Source organism: Notamacropus eugenii, chromosome 3, assembly GCF_028372415.1.
Source record: "Notamacropus eugenii isolate mMacEug1 chromosome 3, mMacEug1.pri_v2, whole genome shotgun sequence".
Taxonomy (NCBI): Eukaryota; Metazoa; Chordata; class Mammalia; order Diprotodontia; family Macropodidae; genus Notamacropus; species Notamacropus eugenii.
This window is the reverse complement of record NC_092874.1, coordinates 166,174,740-166,194,384: the sequence shown is the minus strand read 5'-3', so window position 1 is coordinate 166,194,384 and position 19,645 is coordinate 166,174,740. Positions and strand designations below refer to the sequence as shown.

Sequence of the window (19,645 nt, the reverse complement as noted above, 5' to 3'; positions counted from 1 at the left end):
TCAAAAAACTAGTCTGAAAATCACTGTAGTCATGCAGCTACAGGAATTGAAAATGTAAACTACAATAAAAATCAACTATGAAATTCAAAGAAAGTAAAGTCATGACATTGTATCATATTGTAGCACAGGGAATAAAAAAGTGTAATGCAGTGCTTGTAGAGAGAGGAAGACAGTATTTATTGTGCTAATGCAGGTTATTCAATAAGCTATGTGCCATTAAACTATATTGTCTCCTAGAATTCTGATGGTATGTGGTTCTGGAGCTGACTTCATGGACCCTAGCGCTTGGAAGACAAGACAAGAACAGAAAAATGTTTGTGATGCAAAGAACTTTGGCCTCTTTAATACTACTAGAACTTAACTTAGACTACTACTAAACCATTTTGAGCAAATATTTTTAAAAATCAAGTAAATGAGAGCTTTTTATTGTGAGATGTATGGGCCAGTCCCTTAAGTATCAGCTTATTAGAAAAACTACTTCATCATGGTAAGCTCCCTTTTATGCTCCCCCATTTATGTTACGAATAATGCATTGTAGGAGTGGAAGCGAAATACAAACCTAATACATACTCAGTTGAGCCCTAGTCTCTGACATAGTGAATGGAGTTTACTGTGAGTAATCTTGATGGTTCATATCCTCATCCAGGGCTAACCCTGAAAATATCAGAGTTTATAACATTTAACTTCCCTGCAAGAATTCAAGGTAACTGATTATTAGATATAGAACTGACTTAATTTAAAAGAGGTTTTAAATAAATGGGGAGGGTCTCTTCCCTTTTCCAGAAGGCAGCAAACAACCCTCCCTCTGAAGCTATTACAGACACGTGACTCGTAATGTTAGCAAAGGGGCAGGCTGGGATTGCTTCTCCATGCACATGGTTCTCTGCTGTGTTGATTTTCTTCCACTTGGGGGTCATGCAAATGGTATGGTTTGTGGAGTTCTTTCCAGGTCTTTGAACCCATTTTGTTTCTTCTGTGTTTGTGTGTATGTGTCTGTTACTTGCCCTTTGTCCTTTTCCTCCAAAAGAGCTTTCTGGAGCTTTTGATGTGCTCTCCCTTAGGAGAATATCTCCTCTTTGACAGTCTGGTTTGTGCCGTCTGGGTTTTTTCTTTCTGCACCTATTTTCAGGTGAGTCTCTGGCTCCTTTTTAAAAAGGCTAATCCAAAGGACCAGCTTGTATGTATAACTCTTATCAATTCATTGACCCCCCCCCCCCCCCCCCCCCCCCCCCCCCCCCCCCGCCTACTGCTGCTCAAACAAAATCGATGTCCTTCCTACTTGAAGAGGACCAAAATGACATCATGATTGTTGGGGTCAAAGTACGATGTGTCCAGCTGTGGCTGATCAGACTATTATGAGCTTGGCATGCTGTACCACAGGGTGGGCACAAATAGTCTGAACATTTGAAATGGAGATGTCTCTAAATTTTCACATCTCACACAACAAAATCAGTTAGGCAGTGAAGACCCAGGACAAAGAATTAACTCCTTATCTGTGGAATTCACATTCAGGAAATAGTCTGACTACTTGAGATAAGTTCATTATATGCAAAAAAGTGTTTTTTTTCCTCATGAATCACATTTCTCTCTGAGCATCTGGTTTTGCTTTCTCTGAGTATCTGCTGGATACCACTATAATGAAAACATTTGGTTACTATTTATTGATGCATTTTAACACTGCCCAGTAGTTCAGGACAGGGAATAAACAACAATATGAATTATACAGTAATGAATTCATCTGAAGTTACTTGCCTTTTTTTAAGGAGCAAGGTGCAAATTAGGCTTGAGTTGAAATTTATTTAAAGAACTAGGGAAAATGCTTAATATTTGTAAATGCTTAGCACAGTTTTTTAGCACATAGTAAGTGCTTAATTCTTGTTCCCTTCCCCCTGTCCTCCAATACACACACACACTAGAGAAAGAGAGAGAGGGAGGGAGGGAGGGAGGGAGGGAGGGAGAGAGAGAGAGAGAGAGAGAGAGAGAGAGAGAGAGAGAAGCTATAGAATCTTTAATGTTAGCGGTCACAGATTTGTGTTTTTAGCTTCTTAAGAAGGCTGTATAGTTTGCAAAAGTATTCTTCCACTTGTAAGGGTATTTGTTTAATACTCCAATAACTGACTCAGGATAGATTTTCAGTTAGTGCATGGGGTGACATGATTAAATTCCAGCAATTATACCTGGCATCCCATCTAGCTTTCCACTTAGGGCATCTTGTCATATTCTTGCCATTCAGTCTGTAAGATATCCTGATTGGTGATTGAGTGAGCAGAAACTCCCTAGAGCTAACTGGCTATAGACCATGCTTTATGTTCTAGTTATCTCTCTACTCTGACCATCTTTTTTCCATCTGCAATGTTGTGCTACATGTACTCCCTCCTAAATTTCTTTTCAATCTCTTGCTTCCGAAACCAGAAGCAAACCAGTGTTGTCATTTCTTCTGGAAGGGGCATGTCTATCAACTTTCCCTTTTGCTCCTTCCAATATTCCCATGACTTCCTAGATTAACACATCTTTACTTGGCCACTGTCCCTACATATGTGCTGGAATAATAGGTGATTGTAAATTTACTACAGTCTCTACATTGGGAATAAGGAGAAGAGGAAAGATGTTCCTCTTAAAATAAGTAACCATGATGATGAGAGCTTGGGTTGGGGCAGGGTACCTGAAGGATTGGTTATGATGTTTTACAGTAGAGGCCACTAGAGGATGAGGGATGTGGTAATGTCCCTTCTCTATGAGATGTTGGCACCCTGGGAGAAAGATGTTTGTTTTATCTGTTTATTATTCTACCTAGGCCTCAGCTTTTTCCATCTATGGTTTGGCGGTAGAATAATACTTTCTAATTGCCAAACTCTACAGTCACAAGTGAGTAGAATAGTAACATATATAAAACTTTGGAATCAAGAAGATTTCTGTTCAAATATTGCTTCTGATACTTATTTTTAAAAATGTTTCAATTAAATTTTTTTGAGATCTAAGGGTAATACCATAACCTAACAGAGTTCTCAATAAATCTCAATAAATATTTGTTAAGTGAATGAATAATAATGCTATATCAAAGCTAAATATTTTGCTGTCAAAAGGCTGTTTTTCACAGTGCATATGTGGATTTCTTCTAGATACAAATCAGAACAATTGGAGAGCTTGGTCTTAGTGCTAGTATGTAGGTGGGGAAAATAGGCAGGTTGGATTGTCTCATTTATATAGCAGAGCATGAATAATTGAATAATTATGTTCATGGTTTTCTCAGTGGAGCTCTTGGTTAATAATACTGTACTTTAAATGGCAGCCTACTGTTACTGTCTTTGTGCCTGATTACCCTCATAACTAATTGATTGTAAATGGTTCTTTTCAGCCTTTTCCTGTGCTTCTGGTGAATACCTAGAAATGAAGAACCAGGTTTGCAGTAAGTGTGAGGAAGGTACCTACTCCTTGGGCAGTGGCATCAAGTTTGATGAATGGGATGAGTTACCTGCGGGATTTTCCAATGTCGCAACATTCATGGATACAGCAGTGGGTCCTGCTGAGAACAAACCAGATAGCTGTGACAAGTAAGAAACTTAAAAGGGCTCGTTAATATTGACTAAATAATAGAGAAGAGTATACTTGATAATCTTGGGAAAATTATAGATTTTCATGGTGTTAATTGGGGGTGGGAATTTAGGATGTGCGGAAGAATTTTGTTGTGTGGGTTTCTAGAAGTGCATTCAGTACATGTAAAAATGGTTACTGAAATTGGACAGGACTGATAGACTTGGGAGCTTCAAATGAGGCAGTTCTTCTCACTTGCCAGACCTACTGGTATCATAAGTATTCATAGAATCATAGATGGAGAGCTAAAGATGATCTACTTCAATATTCTCATTTACAGATGAAAAGACTGAAAGCTGGGTAGTTTCATAGGTTCAGAGATGGAGACCTTTTTTTTTTTTAAAAAAAAGTTAGTTTTCAACATTTACTTCCACAAGATTTTGAGTAACAAATTTCTCCCCGTCTCTTCCCTCCGCCTACCCCAAGACAGAGTGCATTCTGATCACCCATTCCCCCAATCTGCCTTCCCTTCTATCACCCCCCTTCTCTTATTTCCTTCCCTAGAACAGACCTTTCAAAAGACCATTTAGTCCAGCTGCCTTATTTTTCAGATGATGGAAGAGAAGCCCAGGGATGTGAAATGAAAGACAGAGCCAGGATTCAGTCAGAAGTCATGATTTTTGGTTTGGCACTCTAAATTCAATAATCTTAATAGGACCATGATGATAGCTCTTTTCATACTCAGAAAGTGAATTTGTGTGTATGTATGTATATGGATAAATGTGTGTATATAAAATTGCCAAACCCCGCCCCCCCCATATGACAGTTTGGCCATTTTTTTTTGGAGAGAATAGCTACAAGATGTAATTACAATTACACAATTCTGTGAAGACTTTAAAATTTGCATACTTAAAGGAAAAATATTTTTAAAATAATATAAAATACTTAAGAAAATCATTATTTTTCTGAAAACTTATTTTAAAATCTTGATTTTAGAGATTTATTTTCTTCTCCTTCCCTGAAAGGAAGAGTAGTTAAGCTTTATATATTTCCTCATTTCAGATGAGGAAGAATAAGGCAAATATCTCATTGTTTGACTTTTTAATCAATCTTCCAAGTTTCTTAAGCAAGACATTGACTTGACTTGGGCTGGGATGGGAAAATGTTCACTTGTTTTAAAAAAAAGGCCCTTTCTTGTCTTCTGGCCATATGTAGCTTTGATATGAGCTACACTTTTTTAAGGCATTCTTTTTTTTCCACTTAAACCTGATGTCTCTAGATCATGAATCCAGGGATTGGACATCACTCTGGGAGGAGGGTATCGGTGGGGGTCCTTATCTCACTGTGAGTGAGCTGTTCTCACTGCTGAGTCAGGTGCCTAGAGGGCAGGTAGATACATCTCTTTCCCATCTAGGGTTCTAGAGATACCCCTGAGAGACAGTGAGGCTTTTATAATACTTTTAGATGAAGACCCTATTCTGGTGTCCCCTCCATGTCAATCACATCTATAGTTAGTATCTCTGTTATAATCATCATTACCCCATAGTGATTAGTGTCCCAGCATCATTTAACCAATTAAAATCAATTTACTTTACAAGGGGATATTTGTTGAGAAGATATAAAGGAGTACAAAACATTTCCTTGAAGTGGGAGTACACTCTTCCTTATAATACCTAGGATCCTGGTTCCTTCATCCTCACAAGATTGAAGCCTAGTTCATATTGTCTTCATGAAATCTAGTCCATTTAGTGGAAACCTTGACAAAAAGCAAGAAAAAATAGTCATAATAGTTACAGAAGCAACAACTGGGCCATATGTTCCAGGCATCATGTAGGCTTGGGTGGGGGAGAGCTTGTGTCTAGTGCTAGCTCTTTCTCCCCCCCCTCTCCACTTTCTCTACCTCCTCCCTCCCCCATGCCGTCCATCCCTTCTATTCTCCCCTTTCCCCCCTCCCCTCTCTCCTTACTAAGTCTTTCACAGTTGGTTAGCTTTACAATATTACTTTTACTGTGTAGTTTGTTCTTCTGGTTCTGCTCTTTGAATCTGGGCTCTAGATGGTTATTCAAGGAGATTGTAAGAGCTTTCAGGTAAGCTGGATGGGTTTTAAAGTATGTGTCTGCAGATCTGTCTCTGGAGGATTAGGTTAGCTAAATTCAGAAAATGGGAAAGAAACAGCCATTTATTAAGTGCCTACTATGTGTCAATACTGTCCTAAGATCCTTACAAATATTATTTTATTGATACAATAATACTGGAATGTAAGTGCTATTATTATTTCCATTTTACAGTTGAGGAAACCGAGGCAGACAGAAGTTAAGTAACTTGTACAGGTTCTCACAGCTAATAAAGTATTTGAGATCATAATTGAACTCAGTTCTCAAAGATCAATGGTCTCTACCCCTGTTACACCTAGCTCCCTCATCTGCCAGGATGTATTTTTCCAACCATTATTACTCATAAAGACCACCTACCGAAGTGTGTTGGGGTTACAATCTGTATCATTGGAAAGAATTTTCACATAGTGAGACTGCAGATCTCTGAAGTAGTAACAGAAAATTACAAATAAACTAGAAAAGGAACATTGACCATTAAAAATGAAGCACATTTAAAATGACTACTTATAAAGGAGGACTATGTTATTATAGATTAATTATTTATAATTAATTATATTAATATAATTATATAAAGATATGTTAGAAAATTTTCTGATCAGAGAATTAATAGGAGGGGAAACAGGGATGGATTCATTAAATGCATCTTTTTACCTGGGTGGTACTCCTTAAAATAATATACTCCATATGCTGTTTGTAGAAGTAGTATAAGCAGTTTACAGTTTTGGTGTCTAAACATCTCAGCTAATTTTGTGTGTTTGAGTATTTGCAAAAATATTAATGTAAAGGCTATAAGAAGGCTCAAGATGAAGTAGAATGTTGTTTTCTAGATGCTGTTAGAAATTATTTCCTCCTGTGACCTTACACAAATTAATTCCCCCTTTTGGGTTTCTTTTGAAAATGCATCACATAGATTTAAAGTATGATATAGGGGAAAGAAAGGTATTCTTGAAGTGGGGATACCTGGAAGAAAATGCACACTCTGACATGTACTACTGGTGTGACATGAGCAAATCACTCGATCTTTTTAGCATTATTAGTTACCCTGGAGGCCAATCTGCACTGGTAGAAAGACTGTCCTTGTTTCCCTATACCAATGAAACCAAAGTTTGGTCCAAAAAGCCCAAAATTAAACGGAGGGGGGTGTAGGGAAAATTCTGTAAAGATAAACTCCAAACTCTTCTTCTGTAGTTCAGACTGTATTATTGAGAGTATATTACTGAACAAAGTTCTCAGTCTGCAGGAATTAGAGGAATGCATCTTTTCACCTGAACTTTGGCTTTTGCATGGCCTTCGTATTTGAAATTCAGCATTAGGAAGGACTTAGCTTAGAATTTTGAGACATTAAAATGACTCAACCAAAGAAGCCCAGAGAATGTTCTCATTCTTGAGTATTGTTAAGAATATGGTGCTAGACAACTAGCCACAAGGTTCTGGACTAAAACAAATAATGATGCCTTTTGGCCTTACAACTCCAACTCCCCTTTTTAAAAAAAGTAACCCAAGGAACAAAAGATAAACGATAGCCAGAGGCATGCTAGAGAGCACCTTTACTGGCTCAGGTGAGCGAATTGTAAAATTTTCAATGGGAGCGTTTACATTTTTGAAATTGGCAAATGCTACTACTCCTCTGGATTTGATTTATTGTTTTATTGTCTAGACTTAAACACACACACACACACACCACTTTTAAGTTTAATTTGCATTAACATTTTTCCATCTCTTTATTTGGAGAGCCTGTTGTTAAACATTTATCATCACACAACTGGCTACAGCCTTTCCAGTCTCATAACCTTGAAGTTACGTACATCATTATAAAAGATGGGACGTTGTGTGGCAGGCTATGACTAATTGTTAATGAGGAGTTAAGAAGAATGCTTCTGTCTCCTCTTCCATTCTACCTAAAAAGAATGAAGCCAAGTATTTTTAGTGATCACACTTGAAGTGATAAATTGCTACCCCAAAGTCATCAATCTTACCCAGGATACAAGAAGTTAGGTGGCAGCGGGAATTTACATTTTCCTGTAAGATATATGGGTTTTGAAGACTGCTGGTGAAACGGTGGCTCCTCTTTGCATTACCCAGTACTTTGGCTCATGCGGCAGTGTCTTTCTTACCCTAGTCACATATTTGGATGGAGTCAAGATAGTCCTGTGCACTAACATGATGTTCTTTTTGGCTTTGATTCTACAGCTCTTCCTGGATCCCTCGTGGAAATTACATTGAGTCCAATCGAGATGACTGCACAGTTTCTTTGATCTACGCAGTGCACCTAAAGAAGTCTGGTTATGTCTTCTTTGAATACCAATATATTGACAACAACATCTTCTTTGAATTCTTTGTAAGGGGTTTAAAACTCTGGAATTTCTTCTGTTCCTCCCTGCCCCCCCCCCCCCCCACTTCACTAGATACTTAGATTTTAATGAGAAGGCACTGATACATTTTGATATCTTAAAACTTGTATCTGCCTTCTACCCTTTATTCCTTTGTGCAATCAGGATCCTCCTGTTCTCTTATAGCTGCTGGGATTTTATTTGCTTTTAAATTGTATATCTTTTAATCTAACATATCTTTTTTCTTTGGATTGGTTGGTGCTTTGCCCTCCTTCTACCTTTGGATTGCTGAGGAAAGTTGAATAATATGGTCTGAAATTGTCTAACCACATTATTTTACCTTGTGACATGATAATTGACAATTTCACTTTCTTTTTGTAGCCACTCACACTTGGCCTTTTGCTTTGAACTTTTCACTTTATTGAAATTTCCTGGAAAGTTCACTTTTATTTGGAGTTCAGTGACTGGCACTACTTTGTTAAAATTCTATTGTGTGTATTTATAGAGTTCCGGCTTGGATTTAAAGAGCTTTTCTTTTTTCATTATAGTTAAAAGTATGCCTCTCTGTGAGATTTAGTCATTTCAGCATACTCATATGTAATACTTCAGAAACGCAAATGAGTATAGGATTTCTGTGTCTGGGGAACTTGTTTATCTCAAGGGCGACAATTCACACATATTTTGGAAAGGATTGGCAAATGGAATCATAACAGTATAGTAGCTATTTTAACTGATTTAACTACTATAGATAAAAATGTTTGCTTAATTGGTATAAACTGGAAAATATCTGTTGTGGCTACAAAAACACTGAACCTTGTGCTGAGTAAATATGTTTTCTTTCCTTGTCTATCTTTTCCCCTTTCTCTTCCCTTAATTACAAAAATAGTTTTGAAAATAAGGAATTAGATTTGATGATGTCTAAATCCCATTCCAGCTCTAAAATTCAATGAAATATTTAAACTGCTAAACAATACCCAAGTTGCACATTTGCTCCTGCAGCAACTGCCTCATTTGTGAAATGTTTCCCAGAGTAGATGAAAACCTAGTGGTTTATGCCCTGTGCCATCCAAATGGGGTCATGCAATGTCAGACATGACTGAAAAATGATTAAACAAACTGGAGACTTTATGGATTCACAGGTAAAATGAAGATGAGAAGAAAGTCAGTCATCCATGTGGACTTCAGATTTCTCTCTCTCTCTCTGTCTCTCTTTCTCCCTTTCTTCCTCTCCCTTCCTCTCCTCTTTCTCCTCCCTTTCCTTTCCCCCTTTCCCACTTTCCTTCTCCCCCTTCCCCTCCCCTTTCCTCTCCTTTTTCCTTCTCTCTCTCTCTTTCTCTCTCCCTCTTCTTCTACTCCTCTCTTCCCCCCTTTTATTTTTCTTCTCCTGAGTTAGTCAAATAGCCTAAGTAGACTACAATTTCCAGATAATCCCTAAACTCTGTGCTTTGTACTGCCAGTGTAGGCAAATTTGAGGGAGCCTACTTTGAATAAGCTCTTTTAAACCTCTTTATCCAGTCTCTTTAATTTCTCTACATCAGTGAATCCATAAGCATTTATTAAGGGTTCACTTACTCTCTGCCAGGCTCAGTACTAAGGCCTTCCAGTACAAGTATAAGTGAAAAGAAAGACAGCCTTAACCCTCAAGGGGTTTGTATTCTATTGGAAGAAGACAATATAAAAAGAAACTGAAAAATTGGAGGTCAGGGTGGTGGTAGTAGTGGAGGGCACCCAGTGCAGGTACATGGGAGGAAGTCTGGAGGCAACCTGGAGAGGAGTGAGCCCCAGCTGGCCTGGGCTCCTTAAATGCAGCTTCTGGGAGGAGTCATCCAATCACAGGGAGAACAGAAGAGGCAAAGAGTGCTTCCATTGTGGGAATTGTTCCAGGGCTGGAGTGAGCTTGAAGGCGAAGATCTGGGATACAGAAGAGAAGTCCAGAGTGAAGCCCAGAGCACAATGAACCATGACCAGCTTTGGGGACCTCCTTACATAGAGATTCTCATTTCACCTCTCCCATGGGACACTTGGATGTACTTTGAGATCTCTAGGTGAAGGATGCTAGGGAGGCATACAGTTTCATTCTTCAGCATCACAGTGGTAATACTTTTGTCCTCTCTGGCATGTGTAGGAAGGGACTGTGATGTCTACTCTCCCATTCTTTGTTTTATCTGTCCAACGCTGCTTTTACTCTTCATCTCAAGTGTAAATTCTCTGACATCCTTGATCCCTGATGTGCTTTAAGGGTCTAGAACACATGAAATTTACTCAACCAAGTAGCCATGAAAATCATATCCATGAAAATCATGAAAAAGGCAATTTTAGAAGAAACTAGAGTCAAGTATTGCAATTACAGATGAGGACACTGAGGACCGGAGAAGTTAAGTGAATAGCCCAAGATCACTGAGTTAGTTTTTTTACCAGAGTTAGGACTGAAGTCCAGGGCTTTATTTTCCTGCCTTTGTATTACACCTACTAGGTTCTGATTAGTGCAAACAAGGAATCCTCTGAAGTGGTTGAATTATTAGAATTTATGCAACATATTTCTACTGGCTAAAACCAATTACCATATTTTACACAATTACAACATTAAATAATGTTAATTCAAATACAGATGATAACTTCAGGGAATTCCTTATTTGGCACTAATTAGGACCTAGATGTTTTAGGTCTGTTCTTTAGTATGAGCTGCTTCCAGCTAAAAGAATAGTTGGAACTCCAAGCCTTATTTGTTTCTTGAGTATATTCATATTTCCATTTGTTTTTAATGACTTGGAGTTGGAGAGTCTGGGTTTGAATTTTGCCTCTACCACTGTGTGGCCTCTTTGGACCTCATCTACAAAAGCAGAGGATTGGACTAAGTGGACCCTAGGGTGCCTTCCCATCTAAGTCTGTGATTTTCTGATCTTTATGACTTCTTGAGTACTGCATGAGACCCATAATTCCCTTGATATGAATATTTCCTCTACTGATACAGATCTCAATCCCTCCCACACTTTAGTGGATGGTTTTACTGAGTGGTGGTTAAAAAAATTACTCCCATGGTAGCCAGCCTTCTAGTGAAGAGCCTTCTGCAGGAACTTAGCAAACTTGGTACTTGAATAATGGCTATAATAGATTACATAGTCTGTTCTCAGTAATTTCCAGCTTGTTAGAATTTGCTGGCATAGGTTTCAAAAATTCATTGTTGCTTCCATGCCATTGTGAGGTATAAGAAAGTAGCCTTGATATGTGGATAGCTTAACACTGGCATTAAGATACCTATTATATTTATAAAGGATATACTTTTAAATGCCATTTAACCAGACTTTGTTGGGTGTCTAATATAAGTGGATCCTGATTAGTGTAATGAATTCCCTGATATGGTTGAAATGTCCAATTTAGACTGGATATTTCCAGTGGTCCAGAACCAATGGAATCAAGAACCATATCTTACCTTTTGCAAATCAATGACCATATTTTACATAATTATAACTTTGAGCAGTGTGAAGTTGAAAGACTTGGAGGAATCATTATTTGTACTAGGTTTTTGTGGGTGTTTTTTTTCCAATTTTATTTTTCAGTTAGTAAACATTTATTTTCTCCCTTCTCTATTTAAAAGGGGGAAAAGGAAAAATACAAACTCCCTGTAATGAATGCTCAAAGTCAAGTAAAATCAATCTCCATATTGTCCATGTCACAAAATGTGTTGTTCTGCGTGTGGAATACCTTGCCTCTTTATCAGGAGGCAAATAACAAGCGATGACATCAATCCTCTGGAATCATGGTTGGTCATTTCATTGAGACTGCTCATTTTAGAGATCTCAAAGCTTTCTAGGTTGTTTGTATGTATAATAATGTTGTTAAAGTGTCCTGCTGCAAGTAGTTCTTTAAAATAACCTCTTCCCTCCCTTAATGTATGTGAGAAGCTGATTTTTTGGGACGACAACAACCAATGAGAGGTAAAGAGAACAGGGGAGGGTAGGAAAATAGTTACTTGAGGTGAGGAGCAAGAGGTAAAAGCTCTGATTTCAAGTCTCAAACTAATGCAAAATTTCACTTGTTTTTCCCCTCCAATTTCTATGACCCCCCCCATTTTCATAATTTTTTCATGCTTTTTTTTCTTCTCTGTAGATGTAGAAGCATAACATTCCAAGAAAGAATTCCATTTAGGGAGAAGGTTTGGGCTTTTTTTTTTTCACAATGACATTAATGCAAAAGAAATCAATATTTTTAAAAAGAACCATCCTGTCCTAAATAAGAGGCAAGTTGGGAGAATCACGTTATCTATAGTAATTACTAATATTTAGCAATTTATGCACGTCTAACCTATATTAAATTGCTTATCTTCTGAGAGAGGAATTAGTGAGAGAGAGCATTAGAATTCAAAATTTTAAAAATTATTTTTACATGAATAAACTAAAATATTATGAAATATTATTAAAGCAATAATATTATCAATATTAAATTAATTATATAACATTATTAATAATTATTAAATCAATAAAAATACTATTAAAAATAATTTAGGCATGACTCGACTTATCTAACACTGCTTTTTTTTTTTTTAAAAAAAAAGCAATTTAGGATTAACATTTGCCATAGAATAAAAATTTAGGACTTTAATATAGGTCTTAGTCACTCATCTACCTATTCACCTGGTTTAAGTAACAATTTGTTGCAGAAACAGGGTGTATTGATAACATTTTGATGGACTGGTTAATTTTTGTTTTTGACATGGCTGCTTCATGTAGTAATCCTTCTGTTGTGAATACATTCCAGCTGTTCACTCCAGTCTTTTCCTACTACTTACTGTCATGTCAGTTTCCTTAAAACTCATAGCTGTCCACAACCTGCATATAGCTGTAGGGCATAACTGTTTTCTTAGTCACCATTTAAACACCTAGGGCTTTGTTGTGTGTCCTTCTAAGGGATTCCTCATGATGAAGGATCTCTGTTTAGTGTGCGTTGTTAGAATTTCTTATATGTTGGTTATAGAAGCAAATGGAAACTATTCCTCAGGATGCTTAATTAAGGCCTTTGTGTTTAATTCACAGATACAAAATGACCAGTGCCAGGAGATGGACTCCACCACAGACAAGTGGGTAAAATTGACAGACAACGGAGAATGGGGTTCTCATTCTGTAAGTCTTATGACATTTTTCTTCTTATTCTCATTTTCATTTTTCTTTTCACTTCCCCACCTGTATTTGGTTTTAAATAATTTGACATTTAACGCAGGGACATAAAGCAAAACTAGATGTTAATTAGGAGTGAAGTACAGGTAATTCTCAGTTATGAAAGAAGTTGCCTTCATTCAGGTTTAGCAAAGGGAAAGGGTATGGTCAAAAGAATATGGTTCTGGAGTCAGAGGACTTGGGTTTAAATCCCAGCTCTGCAATTTAGAACTTGTGGGACCTTGGGCAAATCACTATGTTCTTGAAGCCTCCAGTTTTTTCATCTACTAAGTGATTTAGACTAGATGGCCTTTGGTGGTCTCTTCTAGCCTGAATCTGTGATCCTATGAATTCATAGTTTCCTAAAAATTCCTTCTGATGTAGATTTTTATTGCTGTTGTTACCAACCTTCATCTCTACACCTGTCCTTTCAAGCATAGTGGGCAGAAGAAGTTGTTCAGTCTTGACCAACTCTCCATGACCCTATTTGGGGTTTTCTTGTCAAAAATACAAGAGTGGTTTGCCATGTCCTTCTCCAGCTCATTTTACAGATGAAGAAACTGAGGCAAACAGGATTAAGTGACTTGCCCAGGGTCACACAGCTGGTAAGTTTCTGAGGCCTGATTTGAACTCAGGAAAATGAATCTTTCTGATTCCAAGTCCTGTGCTCTGCCCACTGTGCCACCTAGCTGCAAGCAGGAGACAGAGCCATGCAAAATCAGTATACAGAAATGTGGAGGGCTTTTAACTTACCAGTGAAGATTATAAGTTGTTATTTCACCAATGAAACCTTTTCTGAAGTGCTTAAAAACAAGTACAATTACCAACTACATTATAATCGGGCTGTGCGAGAGTCAGCATTAACTAAGCTGCTTTCAAAATTTTCGTTGTGAGGGTTTATATGTCAGAAACTAGTCAACTCCACAAATCAGTGTTTGAGTTACTGTTTTGTTGATTGCATAGATTTAAGGAAGTGATGGTGACGCTGTTAATAATGTGATTAAACTGAAAAGTGTTTTGTGGATTTGTTTTTGAGAACTGCTTGTTAAACATTTAACAGTATGCCTCTAGTATGATTCCTCAGATAGGTCTGCATCCTTTGGCTACATTGGCAACAGACCCTTTGAGACTTAATGGAATGTAATTCTTCAAGGCATTTCTTTATGTGTATCCCCCTAGTGAGGCTAGTGTCTTATCAGGCTCACTTACATGAATGCTCCTTCTAAATTGGGAAGGTCTTAGTGCCACTTGTCATCTGAGGGCTTTCTTTGCCTTCTCTACCACAAGGTGAAAAGTACTTTTTCAACTTTTTTTTTTTTTTTTGCTATTGGGCAAGATAACATGGGATAAAGTGGGTGGTTGATGAGGCTTTCTTTAATGTGGTTTCTGTTTGGCCGCTTCAAGATTGCATGTCAGAGTAAGGAGTGGATAATAATAGACCCATGAAAAATGTTCTTCTCTCTGAACAAACCTAAAATGCTAAGGAAGTTAGCTTAATTTATAACTTAGAAGAGTGCCTATAGTGGAAGAAATAGCAGATAGAAAACAACTTTAGGTATCAGCACAGTTATAAGTGTCATTTCCAGCACCTGGGGGCTGCAGGATGATGGGGGATGGGGAGATGGAGTCCTGGGCACATTGAAGAAACCTGCCTGAGCTCACACTCTACCGGGTGCAGGTCCTCAGGTCAGGTAAGTATGTCCCAGTCAGGTACAATTGTGCCAACAGGGCAGTGGTGGGGCACGTTAGCTTAAGCTTGGGAAATGATAGGTACAAATTCTCTGGGGGTAATGATTCCTTTTAGTGGTGGTCTTCCATGTTTCTTAATTCCCTGCCAAGCTTGGTGTGACTGCTGAGGGAAGGATATGGAGTTCCCTAACTTCTTTCCCTTTTCTCCCAGTCCCCATTGGCAGTCGGGGGAGGAAGAACTCTCTTACCAGGAGTTGGTGCCTGGGAGCCAAGGCCTGGCTGCTCTGTGTTAGGTGTAACTTGGGGTATCAGGCTAGGAAATCAAACCTAGAGAGCAACACTTGATACTCTGGTTACCTGCTGTTGTTTTCTACAGTTTAATGAAATGACTGGTTTGAAAAGAAGCAAACAAGCTCATTATTTACCTTTTGGTTTTCAGATCTCTCAGAGGCACCTATGAGTAGCTGCTGACTGTGTAGATAAATATAGGGTTGAGACTTTCACACTCTAAAAAGAGGCCCTTAGTGTAAATAGATATTTCAAATAAAGGATTTTGTTGTCACTTCCTTTTTAGCCTCTGAAGTGGAAAAGCCCCCTTCCTCCTTGTCTTACTCACCCCATTCTATGACTTGGCAAACCTTTCCTTCATAGATAGTAGTAAGGTACATTTCAGTACAGCCCGTATCTCTATGTCACTAGTTTTGAATTAAATAGGTAGAATCTAGATCAGGGGTGGGCAACCTGTAGCCTTGAGGCCACATGTGGCTCTCAAGTGTGGCCCTTTGACTGAATTCAGACTTCACAGAACAAATCTCCTTACTAAAAGGACTTGTTTTCTAAAACTTGGACTTCAGCAAAAGGCCTCACCCAAGGATCTAGAAGGTCATATGTAGCCTTGAGGCTGCAGGTTCCCTACCCCTGGGCCAGATGGATGAGTTTGTTATTTTCTAGTAGGAAATGGTGTTAACCTAGCCGTTCTGGAGAGCAATATGGAACTGTGCCCAAAGTGGTATAAAATGGTGCATAGCCTTTGAGTCAGCAATACCACTACTAGATCTGTATGCCAAAGAGATCAAAGAAAAAGGAAGAGGACCTCTATGTACAAAAATAATTACACTAGCTCTTTTTCTGATATCAGAGAATTGGAAATTGAGGGGATGTCCATAAATTGAGGAATGACTGAACAAGTTGTGGTATGTGATTGTGATGGAATATTATTGTGCTATAAGTTATGATAAGCATGAGGGTTTCAGAAAAACTTGTAAAGACTTATGTGAACTGATGCAAAGTGAAGTAAGTAGAAGCAGGAGAATATGAACACAGTAATGGCAATATTGTAAGGATGATCAAGTGTGGATGACTAAGTTATTCTGAGGAATATAATGATCCAAGAATATTCCAAAAATGATCCAAGGACATTCCAAAAGACTTATGATGAAAAATACTGCCTTTGTACCTCCAGAGGCAGACCCGATGGAATCTGAATGCATATTGAAACATAATTTTAACTTTATTTTTTCTTGCTTTTGTTTTCCAGCACGACTAATTTGGAAGTAGACTTTGCATGATTTCACATGTGTAATTTACATCCCATTTCTTGCCTTCTTAATTGGTGGAGGGAGGGGTAGAAGGGATGGAGGGGATTCAGGACTCAAAATTTAGAAAAAGAATGCTGAGAATAAGTAATAAATTAGAAAAAAAGAAAATGGTGTGAGTGACTGGATTGTAAGCTTTCTGGTATGTTTAGAAGCAATACCGACTTGCTTGATTGCAGTGACTTTCTTTTATCTTTACAGGTCATGTTAAAATCAGGCACAAATATATTATACTGGAGGACCACAGGGATCCTCATGGGGTCCAAAGTGGTGAAACCTGTACTAGTGAAAAACATCACTATTGAAGGTATATTCATCACATGCTCCCTCCCCCTACCACGTGATACTAATCTGTTCATCTTTTTAATTTGCCAGCAGATAAGATGTACTTCTGTCTCACATTCTTTAGCTTTTTAAAACTGTTTTTGGTATGGTGGGCTGGTATATGTAGCTCTCTCTCTATATGCTACATGTAGCTTAATACAGTTTTTTTGAAAGATGAATCCAAGTGAATTAATGCATAGTGTGCCAGATTGTATGTAAGAAGAAGCCAAGTTTGTTCCTTGTTATTTGCTGCTTGATTTTTTGCTTGTAGGATGTTATTTTTCAAGTCATTTTATTGCCACTTACTCAAAAGACAAATACATATCTTGTGATTTAAGATAACCATTTATTGAGAACCTACTCTGTGTAGGACAGTGTCCTAGGCACTTGGGACAAATATAAAGATTAATAGCTATTATTCCTGCCTGCAAAGATGGAGTGATGGAGATAAGACGTAGAAAAATCTTAGAGTCAATAGGAACTGATGACAGCCTAGACCACTACTGGAATTTGACCTCTCCAGCGTTCTTAAGGAATTCCAGGGATACAAGAACTCATGAGCTCCAGTTGCTTCCCCATTCTACTTTACTTTACCTTCGATGGTTAAGAAGTGAGAACTTAAACCTTAATTTAGCTCAAATTTGCCTCTCTCTGATTTCTGTCCATAACTCTTATGTTGTCCTCTTGGACTAAAATAGAACAAGCCTTATTTCCCTTCCATAGAACAGGACTTTGTCCTTTACCTCCTTTGTGTCTTCTTTTCTCCAAGATCAAAGTCTCCAGTCTTTTTCATTGATATTCAGATAGCACAGTTTTGAGGTCTCTCACCATTCTCACTGTCCTCTCGATATATCCTCCTCTTTCTGTTCAATGTTCTTTCTTAAAGGATAGTTATGAGCTGAAATTCATCCCTGAGAGTTCAGTACATTCCTCCAGCTGTGGTCCAAATGGAACAGAGCCTATTTATACTTGTAAGAGAGGTCCAAAGTGTTATCTGTGGCAGTCTAGGGGAGGAAAAAATAATTCCTGGCAGCAAAAACCAGGAGCAGCATCATGGAGAAGGTAGCATTTGACTTAGCCTTGAAAGATGAGTAGGAGTTTAATTGGTAGAGATGTGGGGGAGGACATTCCAGGGTATGGAGGCAAGAAAATGCAAGATGTGCTCGGGAGATAGTGTATGGTCAAGTGTTCTTTTTTCTTCTTGAGCACAGTGTATGTGAGAGAGTGTGTTGTGAAAAAAATCCTGCTGTTAGAAAAGGATCTTGAATGCCAGCATGAGGATTTCAATTCATAGGCTCTAAAGTCCCCATTGAGTCTTTGGAGTCACAGACTCGTGGTTGTATTTCTGCATTAGGAAAATGAATCTGGCATATGTATGGGAGATGGATTAGATGAGAAAAAGACTGAAAGCATGGAGACTACAGGGAGGCTTTTATAGTAGTTGAGGTGAGAGATAAACAGGGTCTGAGCTCCATTGGTGACAGCAGGAATGAAAATGGGACATATGGTAAGATGATAAAATCTGTTCTTTTGGTTTAAGGAGTAAAGCAGTGTATCTAGGTACATAAATTGAATAGGCAGTTGAAGAAATGAGATTGGAGCTGAGGCTTGAGCTGTAGATTTAGAAGTCATCTGAATGCTGTCATAGTAAAAGGATAAGACTAGCAAGGGAGAAAATATGGAGAGGAGTAGACCAGAAATTCTCCATATAAGAGATAGAAGGAGCAAGAACCATTGAGGTAGACAGAAGAAACAACCAGAGAACACAGGAGTGTTATTAGAAAGCACAGGCTCGAGGGGCGGAGCCAAGATGGCGGAGTAGAAAGACGCACATACACATAGCTCTGAACCCACAACCCATAGAATGGCTACAGGGAAGTAACTCACGGCGAATTCCGCACCCAGAGGCCACAGAACATTGGAGCGAGGGAGATTTCTGTTCCAGAGAGACCTGCAAACTTCTCGCGGGGGGTCCTTCGCGCTGCGGACTGGGCGCCGGGACTGGGAGCTGAGTGCAGCCCTGCCGCGGCCGCGGCACCGAGAGGAAAAGATCCGAGCAGACTTCACAAACAGGATCTCCAGCGGCCACGCGGGTCCCTCCACCCACAGAGGGATCTGCAAACCTCTCGCAAAAGGTCCGTCGCGCTGCAGACACAAAGCCCAGCCCAGACCTGCTGCGGCCACGGCTGTGGCACCGAGAGAAACAGATCCAAGCAGGCTTCAGGGACTGGATCTCCAGCGGCCGCACACGGCCGCACAAGTCCCTCCACCCACAGGTGACAGGGGTGGGTGAGAGAGTCTCTTTGGCGGGTCGAGAGGGGAGTGGGGTGCCCCCATAATTCAGGCCCCCCCCCCCCGGGAGGTAGAAGCTGAGAGGCGGCTGCAGACAGGGGCTCCCCAAGCGGGCGGGAGCTTGAATCCATTGCGGAAGGTCTGCGCATAAACCCCCTGAGGGAACTGAGCCTGAGAGGTGGCCCTGCCCCCGATCTCAGCACCAGATCATAATCTCATACTGAATAGCAGCCCTGCCCCCGCCAAAAGCCCTGAGGCTGGAAGCAGCATTTGAATCTCAGACCACAAACACGGGCTGGGAGGATCAGGAGGTGAGGTGGGTGTGAGGAAAATATTCAGAGGTCAAGTCACTGGCTGGGAAAATGCCCAGAAAAGGGAAAAGAAATAAGACTATAGAAGGTTACTTTCTTGGCGAACAGGCATTTCCTCCCTTCCTTTCTGATGAGGAAGAACAATGCTTACCATCAGGCAAAGACACAGAAATCAAGGCTTCTGTGTCCCAGCCCACCCAATGGGCTCAGGCCATGGAAGAGCTCAAAAAGAATTTTGAAAATCAAGTTAGAGAGGTGGAGGAAAAGCTGGGAAGAGAAATGAGAGACATGAAGTCAAAGCATGAACAG

The 19,645-nt window shown here is 39.2% G+C and overlaps 1 protein-coding gene across 2 annotated transcripts in view; it reads left to right on the top strand.

Annotated features, from left to right (window-relative positions):
* ELAPOR2 (endosome-lysosome associated apoptosis and autophagy regulator family member 2) overlaps window positions 1-19,645 on the top strand; it is a 203,285-nt gene that overhangs the window by 93,879 nt on the left and 89,761 nt on the right. For both annotated transcript variants that reach the window (XM_072653231.1, XM_072653232.1), the window contains exons 3-6: window positions 3,356-3,551; window positions 7,836-7,983; window positions 13,006-13,092; window positions 16,611-16,716. In XM_072653231.1, coding sequence (XP_072509332.1) covers window positions 3,356-3,551; window positions 7,836-7,983; window positions 13,006-13,092; window positions 16,611-16,716 — 537 coding nt within the window. The remainder of the gene's footprint in view (window positions 1-3,355; window positions 3,552-7,835; window positions 7,984-13,005; window positions 13,093-16,610; window positions 16,717-19,645) is intronic.